Genomic DNA, 16,563 nt, shown 5'->3' with positions numbered 1-16,563 from the left:
GAATATAGAAGTTTTTTCCCCCAAAAAAATCGTTATTATTTGTTGATTAATCCTATGTGATTAATATTAATTGTTTATTTGTTACTTTCTTATTTATCATCTATTAACTGTATCTGCGCGGAAATAATTATTCCCATGGTTTTTGGCTTTCACTTTCAAAATGTTCATACATCAAAATGATGAAGAAATAAGTATTTTCAGCGATACTTGCTTTGGTTCATTGTGCACGGTCAGTATCACTTGATGGTACAGTTCAACCTCAAACTCAAAACATAGCTTTGTTCTATGAAGTTCCCAAACCATTCCACTCCATGACTATGCACAAATGTCTGGAGTGCTTACCAGAACTTTCTTGAAGCCACTGATATTATAATTAAAAGCAGAAGGATGTGATTATTATAGAAGGAGGTGATTATTAGGAGAGAAAAGATTTCACTCCAATTGCACTAAAGAAATGGAAAGTTATATAAACTAGAAAGCTCAAAGCCTAATTGATTAGAAAGGCCATAGGAAACAACCCTTACACGAGGTGTTAATCACGCGTGATGTGACGTGCCTGTTACGGTCGAGAGCGTTACATTAGATGAGCATGCTCACTGCAAAAGGGCGTTGTGTTGTACTCGATACCGAGTCGACCAAGTTGCGGAGTGTGTGTCTGTAGCTACTGTGTTCCTTGTAGAAGCTGTTTTTCCTTTTCTTGTTTCATCTCAGGTAAAATCTAAAGTTTTGTGATAGATCTTCAAGAGTAATTGATCTTTGCAAAGCGTGTTGTTGTTCGAAGAGCAAGTCATTTTGACTGTACGTGATCTTGGCTTGCTCCCTTGACATGACAATGGTGGCGTGTTGATCTTTTCTCTAAGGCGAGCTCATACATTCCTCTTAGTTTGCAGAATTTAGTGCTTCATCATGAATATGGACGAAGTAAGACGCCACGTTCGAAGTACAGGGCGTCCTTACGAGGATCCTGAATTCCCCTGCATCGATAAGAGCCTGTTCTTCTCCAGAAGACCTCCACGTCCATTCGAATGGAAGCGTCCTTCGGTGAGTAACATGATAAGTACATAGACGAGCAAAGACACTGCTAGACACGGATATAAATAATTTCAATTACTGGACGAATTTTGTAGTTACAATATTGTACATCTGAAATAAAATTAAATCTTTAGCTAAATTTATCGCATGCATAAATAGACTCGTCTTTTATTATAAAGAAGCCATGTTATGGTAATTTAGGAATAGATAAGTGGACTATGTATTCTAACACGTATACATAAAATGATTTTAAGCAACTTAAGTCCAGATTTTTCTTAAACACCTTTCGTTACTTGCGTTCTTAGGTGTTTTAAGTTGTTAGTTTTTGACATCTTGTAAACTCCTTGAATACAGGATATTGTTTTAGCACCCGTTATAATGGTATTAAACGTTATCGCATTCAACTAGAATTCATAAGAAAGCTAAGTTTGGGTTAACATTAGCATGGTTTGAGGGAATTATTATATACTTGTATATGCCTTGAAACATTATACGGATTGCACTGTTATTTCTTCCCAAAAAGAAAGCATAGACTTTTCTCGAAAGCTGTTAATCATAAATCGATTGTTCAAATATAAAAGTGTCGAGAATAATTAACATTCCAAAAAGATACGACTATAATATATGCCGAACATGACATTCTGTTTGCTTATATTTATAGAATTTATCTTTATGTCTCATGAACCACTCTTATGTGTACGAGATCGTGTATCATTCTCGCCCCATAGTGGGGGTCACAATGTTGCTAGCGCTGTTCCAAGCATCTAGTATAGTCTAGTAGGACACATTTTTTGTTTTGACGGACCTGACTTCTGATAGTCATTCACACCGAGTTATTTCTTACTAGTTGAGTAAATTCCGTCTAGAACTAAAGTTCCACAAGATGTCTTGATTTGTACGACCCTCTCGACCAAACCATCTCGAATATTCTTGAGGAGTGGCCGTATTTTTTGCATTGTTCAAATATATCATTATAGTATCTCATTAGCATATGAGAGTCTAGAAAACCAACCTGAGGGCTTTTAACATCCACCCTTACTTATCAATATTGTATTACTCGTGGGACATTCAGGAGACAAGAAAAAATCAATGCTTAAAAAAATATTATGTGCGTACTTAAAAAAAATATTAGATCTTTTACAAGAAAGACCATTGAAGCATGCCAAGATTTATTGTTTGGCTTTTGTAGTAAAATACAATAGAATGATTTTGAAAGATTTTGTTGATTGGCATGCACTCCCTGCTGACAACTAAAATAAGATTATTGTTATTATAACTCCTTACAGTATATATTCTTTAAAGGGCCACTTGGACGAAAATTGTTCCAAAATTAAAACTCTTTCATTCGAGCTGGAACTTTGCTGAAATAATCTTGAACACATTAAGAACCTCTCACTGAAATATCTTTCTAATATTCGAAAGGGAAGGGCCAAAATATTACGATTTATTTTCGTCCGCCATTAATTTCTTTGTGTCACGGCCAACGAGTCATTATGTACAGCAGTTTACGCTGTGACGTCATTTACTCAACACTGTCATGTTAGCGTCGTTTTGACTATACATTTCTTGTTAAATTACCTGAAGTTTATTTGATGTTTTAAACGCGTTATCGTGAAAAGAATCTCTAAACAGACTTTTTTTAAACCTTTGATACCTCTTCAAATATGATGGAAACTCCTTTGGACGCTCGCTTTGTCAATCCTGAAGAGTTAGAACCATAAATTATAATGTATGAAGATGAAGCCGAACTAGAAGAAGAAGCAATGCTTAGGAAGAGGTTTTCATAAAAATTCCTTACGTTCATTTCATTATTTGTATTTGCTACCTACTGTCCATGATATAAAGATCTTAAATTTGAAGTTTCAATGTAATCTAATAGTGATTGATGTTATGAAAACAACCGATTGCCTTTTGAATTCTGCGTTGTGATATAAAGATTTGTGACAATATACTTAGATCTATGTGCCGAATAATTTAGAATGTGATCTCGTAATTCTCCTAGCTGATTTACTACAGAACGGTCATTATTTGCTTCAAAATGTTTATTATGCATTGAATAGGTACAAACATACGATTATCTAATATCATCTTTGTAATAGAACATGTCAAAGGTTTCTTATTTATTACTCGCGCGACAGCGGCGTCTGTCACTCAGCTCGTAGATTTTTCTTTCATTGTGTCGGATGTCTCGCGGACCCAAATTGTGGGGTTGTTCTTTGCCCTTGTATGTAAATATACCTTGAAAAATTGTTATCCTTAAAATGATTCGAATCCCGAATATCTCAGTCACTTCGCGCGATGGAACCGCTAGAATCTCGTCTATGCGTCCTACTTTGTTGTGATTCTTGGCTTGCCGAGATGTATTGAAATTTTCGAATTATGATCGTCAGTATTATTGAAACTGAAAAATTTCAGCGCCTAGACATTGTTTGGTCATATAGTAGTTAGGAAACCGAATGAAACATTATATATTTTCTGAATAAACCAAATAAACCGAGTTTTACGAACATGGCACATACATTACCCACCAATGTTTTGGTTTGGGTTGAGTAAATGACGTCATAAGTACTCGTGCCAGTCTTCTTGAGTCGAATTCTGTGATTCAAAGAAATTAATGGCGGACGAAAATAAATCGTAAAATTTTGGCCCTTTCCTTTCGAATATCAGAAAGATATTCCAGTGGGTGGTTCTTAATGTATCCTAGATTATTTCAGCAAAGTTCCAGCTCGAATGAAAGAGTTTTAATTTTGGAGCGATTTTCGTCCAAGTGGCCCTTTAAGTTATGACTCTGAGCTAGGTCCTCGTTAATTTGCCATCACTCAAGGAAGTGATAGTTTATCCATTTTTTATTTAAGAATTTATTCAGTACGTATTTAACAAGAAATATTGCTCAATTAACTGTGTCTAAAAACCATATGTAATAAAACAAATAAACATTTGATAAGTCTTAATTGAATCTTGCCAATAAAATATCAATATTGATGGCATTCATGTTTCTCATGTTCCCAATAAGTTTTCAATTTGCAGTTTCAAATACATCTAAATTACATACAGTGAGAACATGTACTAACACTTGAACCATGAAAACTTCAGGTTTTTTCAGATTATTAACTATGTACTTTTTCAAACCTTTCAAAATGACTGAGCATTGAGTTCAAATACGCTGAGTGATAAAAATAGATCTTTTTTTCAGCTCCCCAGCACCTCATAATATTATTTTTTCTCACTATCTATATTTTACCTTCTTTATTAGTTGAAACTTATAAATTTGTCATCTATTTTGTATTGTAAGGTATATTAAGAGTGCAAATAAAGATTACTATTATTATTATTCTAATAGATTGGTTCACGGGTGCTTTACAGTATGCATTAACAAAGTGACAAAAAACCATGTTCACGGTTGAGGTGTCCTTGCTGTAATATGCAAATTAATTTTGCATTATTGTTCTTATTATCTATCTTAAAGGAAGAAGATAGATATAGGTAGACAACAAGACTAACAATGAATTACGGTAAAATTTTAAATGAAATAACAATCTCCTAGAGTTTATTACTGGTCGGTAAGGTAACGGTAAGGTAACGGCAAGATAAGGGTAAATGGTTGGCAAACGGAGTTACCGACCACTTACCATACGGTGCAGATTGTTCACCATTACCATTTTGTTATTCTTTTCAGCTTGGTGTTACATGTTTTGTAGGATTTATATGAAATTTATCTAATTTTTAGGAATTAAGCAGTGACCCCCAAATGTTTGTTGGTGGAGCAAGTAGGTTAGACATTCAACAAGGAATGCTGGGAGATTGTTGGCTTCTTGCCGCTATTTCTGCTCTTACTTGTGAGGATGAGCTCATGAAAAGAGTTGTGCCCCAGGATTATGTTGCCAACATGAATGACCGAAATTACATTGGTGCACTCAAGTTCAATATTTGGCAGTATGGAGTGTGGTATGAAGTGATCATTGATGACCGTCTTCCTACTTACAATGGAAAACTGGTATTTGTACACTCTAGTGAAAAGAATGAGTTTTGGAGTGCACTGCTGGAAAAAGCTTATGCTAAGTAAGTATGAAGTGAGCATTGTCAATGTGTTGATAATTTTTGGGGATTATAAATTTGATCAAGTTTGAATAAATTTTGGAGTGCACTGCTGGCAAAAGCTTATGCTATTTGTAAGTATGAAGTGAGCATTATTGCCAATGTATTGATAATTTTTTGGGATTAAATTTGATCAATTAATTATTATATTCAGGTTGAATGGAAGCTATGAAGCATTGAAAGGAGGCCAGACTGGAGAGGCTTTGGAAGATTTCACTGGTGGTCTTTCAGAGTCATTTGATCTTAGGAAACCTCCCTCAAATCTTTTTGAAATCATGGAAAAAGCCATGAAGCGCTCAGCATTGATGGGTTGCTCTATTGCTGTGAGTATGAAAATTGCATACAGAACTTGTATTAGCTAGGAAACTGGAAGCAGATCATTATAGATTAGCTGAGCCATGTTGATTCTGATGTTATTTGCATCCAGGTGTGAACATTCATTGAACAATAATAATCTACACATACATTTCATTTAGTCTGTAAAATCGTTAGATATCACACCAACTTAATAGTGGAAACTTTATTTCACATTTTTTCATTTACAATAATTGAAAATCTCACTACAAAAAAGTAATTTATGCAAAAAACAAAAGAAAAAAATGGGGGTTTTAAAACTTCAGGAAATTAGGATCGATCCAGTCCTTATTTTTTTTTACAAACAACATTATAGTGAGATTAGACTTGAAGCCAACTGTTAGTTGTAATTAATTAGGCCCTTTATTCTGAAAAGCCTTAAAGAGGACAAATAAAGTATGTATGTATGTATGTATGTATGTACGTACGTACGTAGTTCCAATATGTATAGACATTTATTAAAGATGGCCAAGAGTAAATCAGGTCGCAGACTTTCACCAATAATAATGATAATGATAATATTATTATTATTGTTATTATTAACATCTCAACATGTTCTGTCTGCTCAAAATGCTTTTAATGAATTATAATTTTATAAAATGAATATATTTTGTCTGCCAAAGCTAGGAAATGTTTATGACATTTTTAAACTGTTGAATTGACAGGCAAAATCAAATGAAATTGAAGCAAAACTCAACAATGGTTTGGTAAAGGGTCATGCTTACACAGTGACTGGAGTCAGAAGGGTAGGTCTAATCAATTAACCTTTAATTGTTAGCTCAATACAAATTTATCAGATTTTTGCTGCGATTTTATCCATAATAAAAAAAAATTATAATGGTGAAGAATTTACTTGTAAAGTTTTTTTTGGGATACTAAGATTTTCCTAGATGAATATGTCTCTTTTGAAGGATGAGACAAGAGATTTCATTTTTCCGAAAATTGCCACAAAAATCGCAGCAAAAATTGCCGCAAAAATCGGCAGTGTAAATGGGGCTTTACGTTTGTACAGATTATTTTTCATAATTTGTTTCGTTTTCTGGTCTTGTAGTCTCACTGACTTTTAATTTTTCCATTAGGAAAAGTTTACTGCTAGTGTTCTGTTTCAGATAATTAAGCTTCTATTTAATTTGTTTGTTTGATAGGTGAAAGCCAGAACTAGGAGTGGTCAGATTGATGTGGAACTAGTCCGTATCAGGAATCCCTGGGGTAATGAAAGGGAATGGAAAGGAGCATGGGGAGACCAGTAAGTATCAATATCTATCACCAAATCATATGTTGATGATATGCACAACATTTTGCAATTCAATCTTTTTTTATTAAGTTGTGTTGAAAAGGTACTACATTTGTAAAGCCTAAATCTAATTTCTAACTATCTATATCAAAAATCTATATATTTTATTATGATATTTATTACCTTATTTATGGTTATGAGGTTAAAATTTATTTAATTTATTAAGACTTATAAATTTAGTAATTTAAATCCCATTTGATAATATTGCATTTATGCACTATATAAATAAAGTTTTTATCATCGTCATCATCATCATCAGTCTATGGAACACTCTACCTAGCTGGCATGTCAAATTTTCTATTGCTTGCTTGTTGGATTTTAGCCTAGCTATTTTATTGAGAAAATTCATGCATTCCGTTTTAATGCGTATACAACTCTAATATGAGTGACTGTCTTATATCTTCTAAATTTAATAAATGCCAATCATTTTTCTTTTTTATTGTGTACACCAAAATAGTCAACTCTTGTCTTGCGGACACCCCGATATTACAGACACCTTGCTATTACAGACAGGAGAAAAATCCCTAACAAAATTACTGACAAAGAAATGACCATAAATAATTTTCAGTATTGCAGACATTTGCTATTACGGACATGAAGTGAAGGTCCCAAGGTTGTTCACTGTAATGAGAGTTGACTGTAGTGAACATTATCTACTGACAATTTTTGTGATTCAAATAATTTAACTGTGGGCATAATTTGTATAATTCTAGGTCTTCTGAATGGAGTCTATTGACAGATAGTGAGAAGAGGCAGATGGGTTTGACCTTTGATGATGATGGAGAGTTTTGGTGAGAAGCATGCAGATCAGTATTACTTGGATTAACTAATACTTGTCATTGAATACACCGAATTGAAATATATCGATCAATTTGAATAACTATATTGTTCTGTCCTGACTAGTGACTGACTAGCCTTATGTTTACATGGAAACATAAAAGGGTTTTCACATGTATGAGGGCTGCTAGTCAGTCGCTAGAATATAGTCAGTACATAACAATAGTTATTCAAATTGGTATAACATGCAGGGTTTGATTGATTGCCCTGTTTTGTCAAGCCATGGTCTGTAAGATTTAATATATTAAAGGGTATAACTTGATAAACTTAAGAATAGCTCAGTATTGGATGGTGGAATCTTATGATGCGTGTATTTTTCCTTGGTATAGGATGTCATTTAATGATTTTATCAGTAACTACACAACCCTTGAAATCTGCATGTTGGGCGCTGATAGTGCAGTAGAACAAAGCAAAGTTGCTTTTGAATCTCGTTCAGAGCATGGAGCTTGGAATTCTCGTATTTCAGCTGGAGGATGCCGTAACTACATTGATACCTTTCACAAAAATCCACAGTACCGGTAAGTAATTTAATTAACAGATCAAAAACAGTTTTCTATGTTTGATACTCTGATCAAAACACGCGGGATGTTGAGAGAACACGAGAGGAGCGTAGGAAACCAGGTTTCCAGCTTCTTTAGTGTTCTCCCAACATCCCAAGTGTTTTGATCAGAGTATCAAACATAGAAACTGTTTTTGATTTATTTTATAAAATAACAAACGCGCGAAAAGATCGAAAAAAGCAAAGTCTAAGTAAATTCTCCCTACTTGCAGTCTTATTCAAACTGACCAATGAGCACGTGAGATAGATTAAAAATGACAACAGCGTGTTTTGATACTCTCATCAAACATGGTTTTCGACCAATCATAGCGCGCGTAGTATCCCAATTATTTTATAATGTTGTATTAAGAACGGTAATTTAATGTATTTATATGGCATTGTCTCACTCACCAAAGCTTTTGCACCAGTGGGAAACAATGTGACAGGTTAATATAGAAAAGTGATAAAGTATATATTATAAACACCACACCATAAGGCAATGATGATAGATTAACTGATATTTTGGACCTTTAACTCCCAACGAGAGTACTCTATCCCACCTAACTTGTACCTAGCATGATTGCATTAATCCCAAAACAATAGGAAGCCTTTTGAATGTCACGGCATATTTTATTGTATTGTATCTTTTCCATACAAGAAAACAGCTCCATATATGCATGTATAGGTATAGATTTATTACTGGTGCAGTAATTACATTAGTATCAATCTTTTTTCTCTTTGTTACAATTAAGGATCAAGTTAGAAGACAGCGATGATGATGCAGATGACCTTTGTACCTTCATTGTGGCTCTTATGCAGAAGGACCGTCGTAGGGAAAAAAACAAAGGAATGCAAATGTTGACAATGGGATTTTCAATCTACAAGGTATTGCTTACTATCAATCACGTGACTTTGGAGTTGACTGAGGGACAACTAGTGGATGTTAAGGTGGCTGCCTACTTTTGAACGTTCGAATTGAGCCCACGATGAGCGCGCGCTCAAAAACCGCTGAACAATCTACAAGATTTTATTGAAGAACCATACGCGTTTTGAGCTTCAACAGGGCAAAACCCTCATATTTTGCACGGGACTCTATGTTTTTTGATAGCTCATTCGAAGAAACTCCTAAAAATCTAGGTTATATCAACATTTTAGGAAAAGTTTAAATCAGGAACACGTGAAAAAATAGATTTTTGTAGGGATTTTTGTTCGACTTTATGAGATTTTCTAAGAGCACCGAAACTACAAAATATGACAAATCAATGTATCTCTCTGTCTTTTTGTCGAAAATATCCATGTATTATTGTAGAATGATTGACTAGCCTTCATTTATGCAATCATATAGTCTGCAAATAACTATTATTTTATTCATCTTAATTTTTTTCTAATCACTTCTAGTGGCGCAATTTTTACTCCAAAAGCTCGTGCGTAGGCTTCCATTAAATGCTGATTATCTCGAAAACGAGCTCGGGACACCCTATTTTTCTTTCCAGATTTGGAATCAGCATTAAATTTCAATTCGGAAAATCGAAGTTTTAAAAAAAGCTTAAATCAATTTCCAAAAGTAGGCAGTCACCTTAAGTCAAAAAATAAGTCCCCAAACTATTTTATTTAACTATTTCTAAGATATGAAACCAGAAAACAAGAGATCAAAACAACCTCCAAGATTCTATAAGCCATTAAAAATGTAGCTATTATTGGAAATGATGTCTATTGATAGCAACCTATGGAAAGCTAACAAAGATCTACCTTTGGAGGGGGGTGGTGAGGTCAGGGGTCGGGACGATCCCAGATCACCATATAATAGCCCTCTCCCGAGATATGTTTTGCTTGTCACACACAAAGGTTTCGGTATTCTTTTCTCTTGTAACGAATAATTTATTGAGCATTATGTAGGTATGTATGCATTGAAACCTTTGTGCATGACAAGCAAAGCATATCTCAGAAGTGGGCTTTTACACAATAGAAATGTATAGATATCTTAGAAAATATATCCACTTCAAATATCTTAAAGATCAAGTTCATTCTAACTTCTGTTTCATTTCAGATTGATGATCCAAAATCAACTGGATTGTTGGACAAAGAATTTTTCATGTACCATGCATCAGCTGCACGCTCACCATCTTTCATCAACAGCCGTGAGATTGTTGGAAGATACCAGCTCCCTCCTGGTGAATATGCCATTATTCCATCAACCTTCAAGCCTTATGAAGATGGAAAGTTCTTACTAAGGATATACTCTGAGAAGCCCCATCAAACCAGGTGATAATCATCATTGACAGTTTGTACAGCACGTTTATAACTTTATTAAGTCAAAGCCAGTGGGTGAAGGGGAGCTACTCAGTATATCAAAGAAAATTCTAATTATTTATTGTGATTTATTCTTGTTTTTAGTGAAGTGGACCAAGAAACTAAATTTGCCACAAGAAGGGACAGAAGGGTAATTTAAAAAACTATATTAATGTACAAACTGTGTGTGGGAAGCATGGTGGAGTAGCGGTAAAAGTCCCGCGTTTGAATTTGTTGGTTCTCTCCTGTGCTTCAAGGGATTTTTCCTGGTTCTCTGGTTTTCTTCCCTCCACAAAAATTAACTCTCAAAATTAAATTCCAATTCGATCATAGAATGAGGGCCACAGGTTTATTAGCCACTGGCCATCAAGTGCTACCTTCATAAAACCAACCATTATAGACTCTATCCAACAGGGACATGAGAAAGGCGGCTAGGGGGGCTATAGCCCCCACACTTTTTGAGAAATTTTTTTGAAATTTACCTTTTGTGATAATTCTAAAATACTCACATTTATCAAACTAAATTCTTATATTCAAAAATTAGAGAAGCACGATGCATACAGCAGGGGTGCACTTTCTATTTTTTCAATGTAGACTAATTTTCGGTTTAGTTCCCCTCCCCCCTCCAATAACAATATTATGCTCCTATATACGTCCCTGTCCAAGTGGCATTTCAAACATTGCATATCATTATCACTTTCAGCCTCAGATCACCAAAGAACAAAACTCCAGCCTTGATGCCAAGTTCAGAGAGTTCTTTGACTCTCTGTCTGGAGATGTAAGTAAAGTTTTTTGATTTGTATTTTTATTATTTTGTAAAAATGTGTTGTTCAGAACCTTTGCTTTGAATTGCCTGAATCTCTTTATATTTGCTATAGCAATATGAAAAACCACTAAGTAATGCCTTTTTTCATTTAATTTAGGATGATGAGATTGATGCTTTCGAACTGCAACAACTATTGACTTCTGCTTTCAAAAGAGGTACAAAATATCATGTCATTAAATCTACACTTACGTTACGAAATCCTAGCTTGCTTAATATAAATCAATGTTAATGTAATCATTAGGGCTAATTAGGGTTATTGCCACTATTACCCGACAACCCAGAATTTAGTAAATGTGGCATTTTGGAAATCTTAAAACAGATCTCCTTCATGTAAGATGTTTCATGCAAGTATTTTTATTTAGACATATTTAATCACAAACAACACTTTTGCACTATTTAGTAGTAAATAGTGCTAATTAAACAATAGAAAACAATAGGATTAGCATAATTTAGCAGTATTTAGTGGTATTTATGTTGCACACTTATAGTGTTTGTACTCTAACCCCAAGAGCAAAAACTCATCCAGGGTGTCTATATATCTATTTACACATGAAACTAAATTACATGGAGTACATAGGTCAATGAAAACAGAATAGTAATAATAATAGATACATTAGCAAAATAGAAGATGATGAAGTGAAACAAAATTAGGGCAAAAAACTTGTTTATTTAGAGTCTATAGTATATATATTTGAGTTCTTATCTCCATGTACTTATTTATTAAATTTTTTGTTTTTAAGATCTTGATGATGGTGATTTCAGCTTGGAAAGCTCCAGGACTATCATTGGCATGTATGATGTATCCTTGACATTTAGTTTATTTACTATTTATTCTTATCTATTCAGGATTACTGGTGGTGAGTAATGACCGAGATGTTCACTTGTAGTGGTTCAAAAAGGGTAAAGGTACTTTGATAATGCAGGGGGTGGCTGCTTAAGTCTCCTGAGCCAGAGGCTCACATATAAATCACTCAAAAAAGGTGTGCCCTTTATCTCGTCAGACTATCAGTGCCCCTTATTACGAGTGTTTAAAGCTAAAGCTACACAGAACAGATGTAGAGGTCCTGAGGATTAACCCATGTATCTCTACCTCCGAAGGTTATATACAGGGTGTTTATGAGATGACTGTTTAAACAGAAGATGATTTTTGATTAGTGATGATGCTGGTAATCAGGATAGCGTTGTTGATGATGATGATGATACTTATTATTACAATAAAGGCAAATACAAGTTGTTATTACAGTTTAGTCCTTAATAAAATCTACAGAAAGACTTGAGTGGAAAACTGGGATTTGAGGAATTCAAAGAAACAATGCTACAACTGAAAAAATGGAAGGTACCCAACTAAACTAAACCTACTTTGAGTCTGTAGTTTTGAAATATTATCTTCCGAGTCATGTGGATGATGATTTTAATGACTCTTTATTGATCTCCTTCAGGCTATCTTCAATGCTAAAGATACAGATAATTCTGGTTCCATGGATGCCTATGAACTTCGCACGGCAACAATTGATGCAGGTGTGTATGTCAACCACATTGTAAGCATGAAAAGTTATATGCATTGTGGAGTCAAATCAAAGTCTTCTTCCTCTAGTTCCATTCAACAGTTAGAACTTGTAATGGGAAATCTCTGAGATTTCCCTTATGTGATTTAAATTTGTCAGTTACACTTCCATAAAACATGGGAAAGCCATTCCTGTTTTTAGCTATATATTCATACAATTATTACGTTAACTAGTTATACCAAGGCTCCATATTTCATAAAGGAACAACACTGCACACCCCACACCAACCTTTCTGTCATATAGGTTTTGATTTCTCACCACATTTTCCCCAAAGCTCTAGTTCTTTTGAAGTAGTGGCTTCTCCACTTTTCCATTGTTCAGTTTACTAAATGGTTCTTCATGGTATTGTCTAAGGTTTCTCCTTGAGTAACAAGATCCTTACAGCCATAGCAACCCGCTTTGCCAACAAGAAGGGACATATTAGCTTTGATGACTTTGTCCAGATCATGGTTCGCCTTAATGTTCTCTCGAGTAAGTTATGTAGAACTTAAGACCAATTATTAAGTACTGAGCTTGCTAACATTATTGCTGAAGTGCGACCCATAGAGTTTAATTTTAAGTTTTGCCAACTTAGTATTTCAACGACTGTCAATCAAAATAATATCTTGAGGGTGATCTTGGATGGAATTAAAGATTTTAGAAGATTAGAGGATTCAAATCTTTAGTTCAGTCTAAAATCTCCGTTAACATATTGTTTTTTAAAATTTCAATTCTTTGATTGACAGTCACTGAAGTTAGGAAACAGCAAACAAGATATTGAACTTTGCAGATCACACTTCAATGACAACTGTAGTTGTCATTGAAGTAACAAATTAAAGGTTTTCTTGTTAGTGATTAAACTGATCTTGGAAGTGCCTGTTATTAGTTTGTGTTTATGAATTTATTTTTCTGTACTCTTATTATTTAGATACCTTTGAGAAGCATGAGAAACATGGCAATGCTAGCTTCAGGCTTGATGAGGTAAAGTATAGCACAACCTTATTAATGAATTAAGAAAAAAGATTAAAAATCTAAAAAAAAAACATCTATCAAGCTTTGGCTGTTTCATATCACACCGTGGGACAATCACAATTAAGCCAGGCTCTAACTAGGTGAAAGCCCAAAAACGAATTAGAATATGATTTATGAGGAGAGACAATAACTGGAGAATGTGAGAACACTCATAGAACAAGAGAGAACCAATGAACAACTATACACATATATTTATGATGCTGAACCCAGGATTTAAACTTGATCGAATGACTTTGGTAAGAGGGAGCATATTAGTGACTCAAATCACCTGCACTAAATTTAGTTTCATATTGTGCTTCTTCATTTTTGTGGCTTCATACAGTAGTAAGTATGGGGAAGGTTATGTTACATACCAAACCTGATATGCACTATTGACATCGTGAATGCAATCAGTGAAAGGAAATAACGATTTCCCCAAACCTGGTCTGCACTTTTTTCCAGTATACTTTCTTCCTTGTTGACATTATTTCCATACAGTCAAGTGTACCATATTTAAAGCTTGGCAAGCAAAATGCAACATTCAGCAAAACCTTACCAACGTTTTTGAAATTAGCTGTATATTAGCCTTGTTGTAAACCTTTTCTAAAATGAATGAGTATGGTTTTACTATAGACGTATTTATCAATTAAACAGCTGATATGATGGGTACTGCAAACTGCATGAGATCAGTCTTTGGAAATCCCTAGATATTTGCTTGGAAGTGTTAAATCTGGATTATATATTAAATTAACAAAATCAATAATATTCTCTTGAAGTAAGAAACCTAATAATGCTAAAGATTATTGAAATACAGTTAAAATTGATCAACCACCATTTTTGGATCTCCCATTTTACTTAATACAATCCATATTGTTTTACACATGAAACAATATCTTCTACTCATTGAAATATCATTACTTTGCAGTTCTTCGTCAGTGGAATGGTTATCTAACTTTCTCCGTCATTCATTTACTCATGGTAACCTTACGTTTCTATACATATTTAATACACTTGGCACACTTTTATAAACATGAATCACAAGTTTGCACTTCCAATTTACTCTCCAATTTCCTCTCCAATTTCATTCATTCACATATATAAGCAATTCAAACATGACCTCAAGACTGATACAAGCTTGCAATGTCAAAACAAAATAGAATGGTTTACATAAATCCATGAAACAAAGCGTACTAGTCAGATTAACAATAGAAAACAAATGAATCAGAGACTGTAATAGTACTAAATAAGGTAAAAACATTTTATGGCTTTATGAAAACCACTCTAATCACAACATTATAAAAACAATTAGAATAGAGGCACAAGGAAAAGACCCATCTTTTCCTTGTTTTATGCTATTTTATGTTAGTGTTACGCTCCTATTTTGTCATGTTGCAAATCTGCACCATACTTATACAGCATTATAAAAAATTTTGGCTTGCTATTGTGTTTATATCAGAGGACATGTGTGTACGATTTTATGTCCCTTAAATAAAACAATTACTCCGATTTGAAATGTCCTCAATGTTAAGATTTACCTTTTGCTGTAGATTTTATATTATAAAAAGTATAATTTTAAGTGTAAGTGTAATTTTGGAAAATTGCAAGCTATATGAATTAAGGTTGTGCTTCTAAAGCCTTTGCTTAACCTGACATTTTTGTGTCTGTCACCCTATGCAAGTATTGATGTACTCTAATAAAGAAATAGAAAACACGTGCGCATGCTGTCACAAAGCATGCTGGGGTTGGCAGAACACGAGAGAAGTGTTAGGAGAAGTGTTCTCGATACTTCTCGAGTGTTCTGCCAACCCCCAAGTGCTTTATGACTGCACACAGCACAGCAAGCAAGTTTTTTATTTCTTTTATAAAATACAAATTACAATAATAGATAGGAATGACGCACGGAAAGTGCGCGTGCATGCAGTGTGCTCTCATAAAGCACGTGCTCCAAACCAATCAGAACACGACATTCATAACAGTTATTTTATAATTATATTTTCAGTTCCTTACAAGCAATATGTGTCTCTAAAAGAAGCAGCAAAGTACAAGATTTTTTCACCAATACCTAGTTTTCATTCAAGTTTACTTGTAATTCCCAATGATTTTTGAAATTATGTAATCGTTTTAAAAGTAAAAATACATTTTCCTTAAGTAAATTATGTAGTGAGATCCTTGGTAAAAAGTCCAGGTCTGTTCTTATAATTAAGAATTATTGCTATGTGCACATTATAGAAGTGTAACAACAGTGTTTAAAGGTTTGATACCCTTTTTACTACTAATATAAGACTCTTTGTATTTTCGTGTAAGTTAAGTTTGGTAGTATTAAATAAAGAGACACTAAACTTTTTTAATTTGAGTTTATTTCTTGAGCCAGGCAACCAAGATGATTATTTTAAAGCATACAAGTACAGTGATGTTTAAAAAGGGCACTTACTGGCTGTTTTCACTAGACATTTATCATCGCTGTCATTATAAATCAAACTTTCTTTGTTTGGAAATTAAATTCATTAGTGTCACAACATAAACCCTGTTATATTTCTGTAACTTGCTGTAAATTGAAATAAATTACCTTCACTGGCATGATATTTTTCGTGGTATCTTTTTCCTGAAAATCAAACCCTTTGGTGTCCTGGAATTTGTTCCCTTTCACTGGCTACAACTGATCTATGTATTCTTTGCTGTACCTGGTAATCAAACCCCTTGCCACCTTGACATTCTTCCTGGAACCGTTCCCTTTCACTGGTTA

At 34.1% G+C, this 16,563-nt stretch overlaps 1 protein-coding gene across 1 annotated transcript; it reads left to right on the top strand.

The window, feature by feature from the left end:
* Positions 1-559: 559 nt before the first annotated feature.
* LOC116292719 (calpain-B) lies at positions 560-16,163 on the top strand. The gene is made up of 20 exons (XM_031700072.2): positions 560-711; positions 884-1,041; positions 4,760-5,091; positions 5,282-5,450; positions 6,147-6,227; positions 6,627-6,727; positions 7,489-7,566; positions 7,942-8,130; positions 8,903-9,035; positions 10,198-10,412; positions 10,545-10,590; positions 11,143-11,217; positions 11,363-11,420; positions 12,006-12,064; positions 12,533-12,601; positions 12,705-12,783; positions 13,185-13,301; positions 13,738-13,790; positions 14,746-14,798; positions 15,820-16,163. Exons 2-19 carry the CDS (start codon positions 907-909, stop codon positions 14,770-14,772), a joined length of 2,016 nt encoding a protein of 671 aa, XP_031555932.2. The 5' UTR covers positions 560-711; positions 884-906; the 3' UTR covers positions 14,773-14,798; positions 15,820-16,163.
* The last annotated feature ends 400 nt before the right edge of the window (positions 16,164-16,563 follow it).

Source organism: Actinia tenebrosa, unplaced genomic scaffold (assembly GCF_029948245.1).
Source record: "Actinia tenebrosa isolate PJP-AT-01 unplaced genomic scaffold, QUT_ActTen_1.0 PGA_scaffold8__29_contigs__length_14323225, whole genome shotgun sequence".
In the NCBI taxonomy this organism is placed as follows: domain Eukaryota; kingdom Metazoa; phylum Cnidaria; class Anthozoa; order Actiniaria; family Actiniidae; genus Actinia; species Actinia tenebrosa.
The sequence above is the reverse complement of the archived record's forward strand: the minus strand, read 5'-3'. Positions and strand labels throughout refer to the sequence as shown.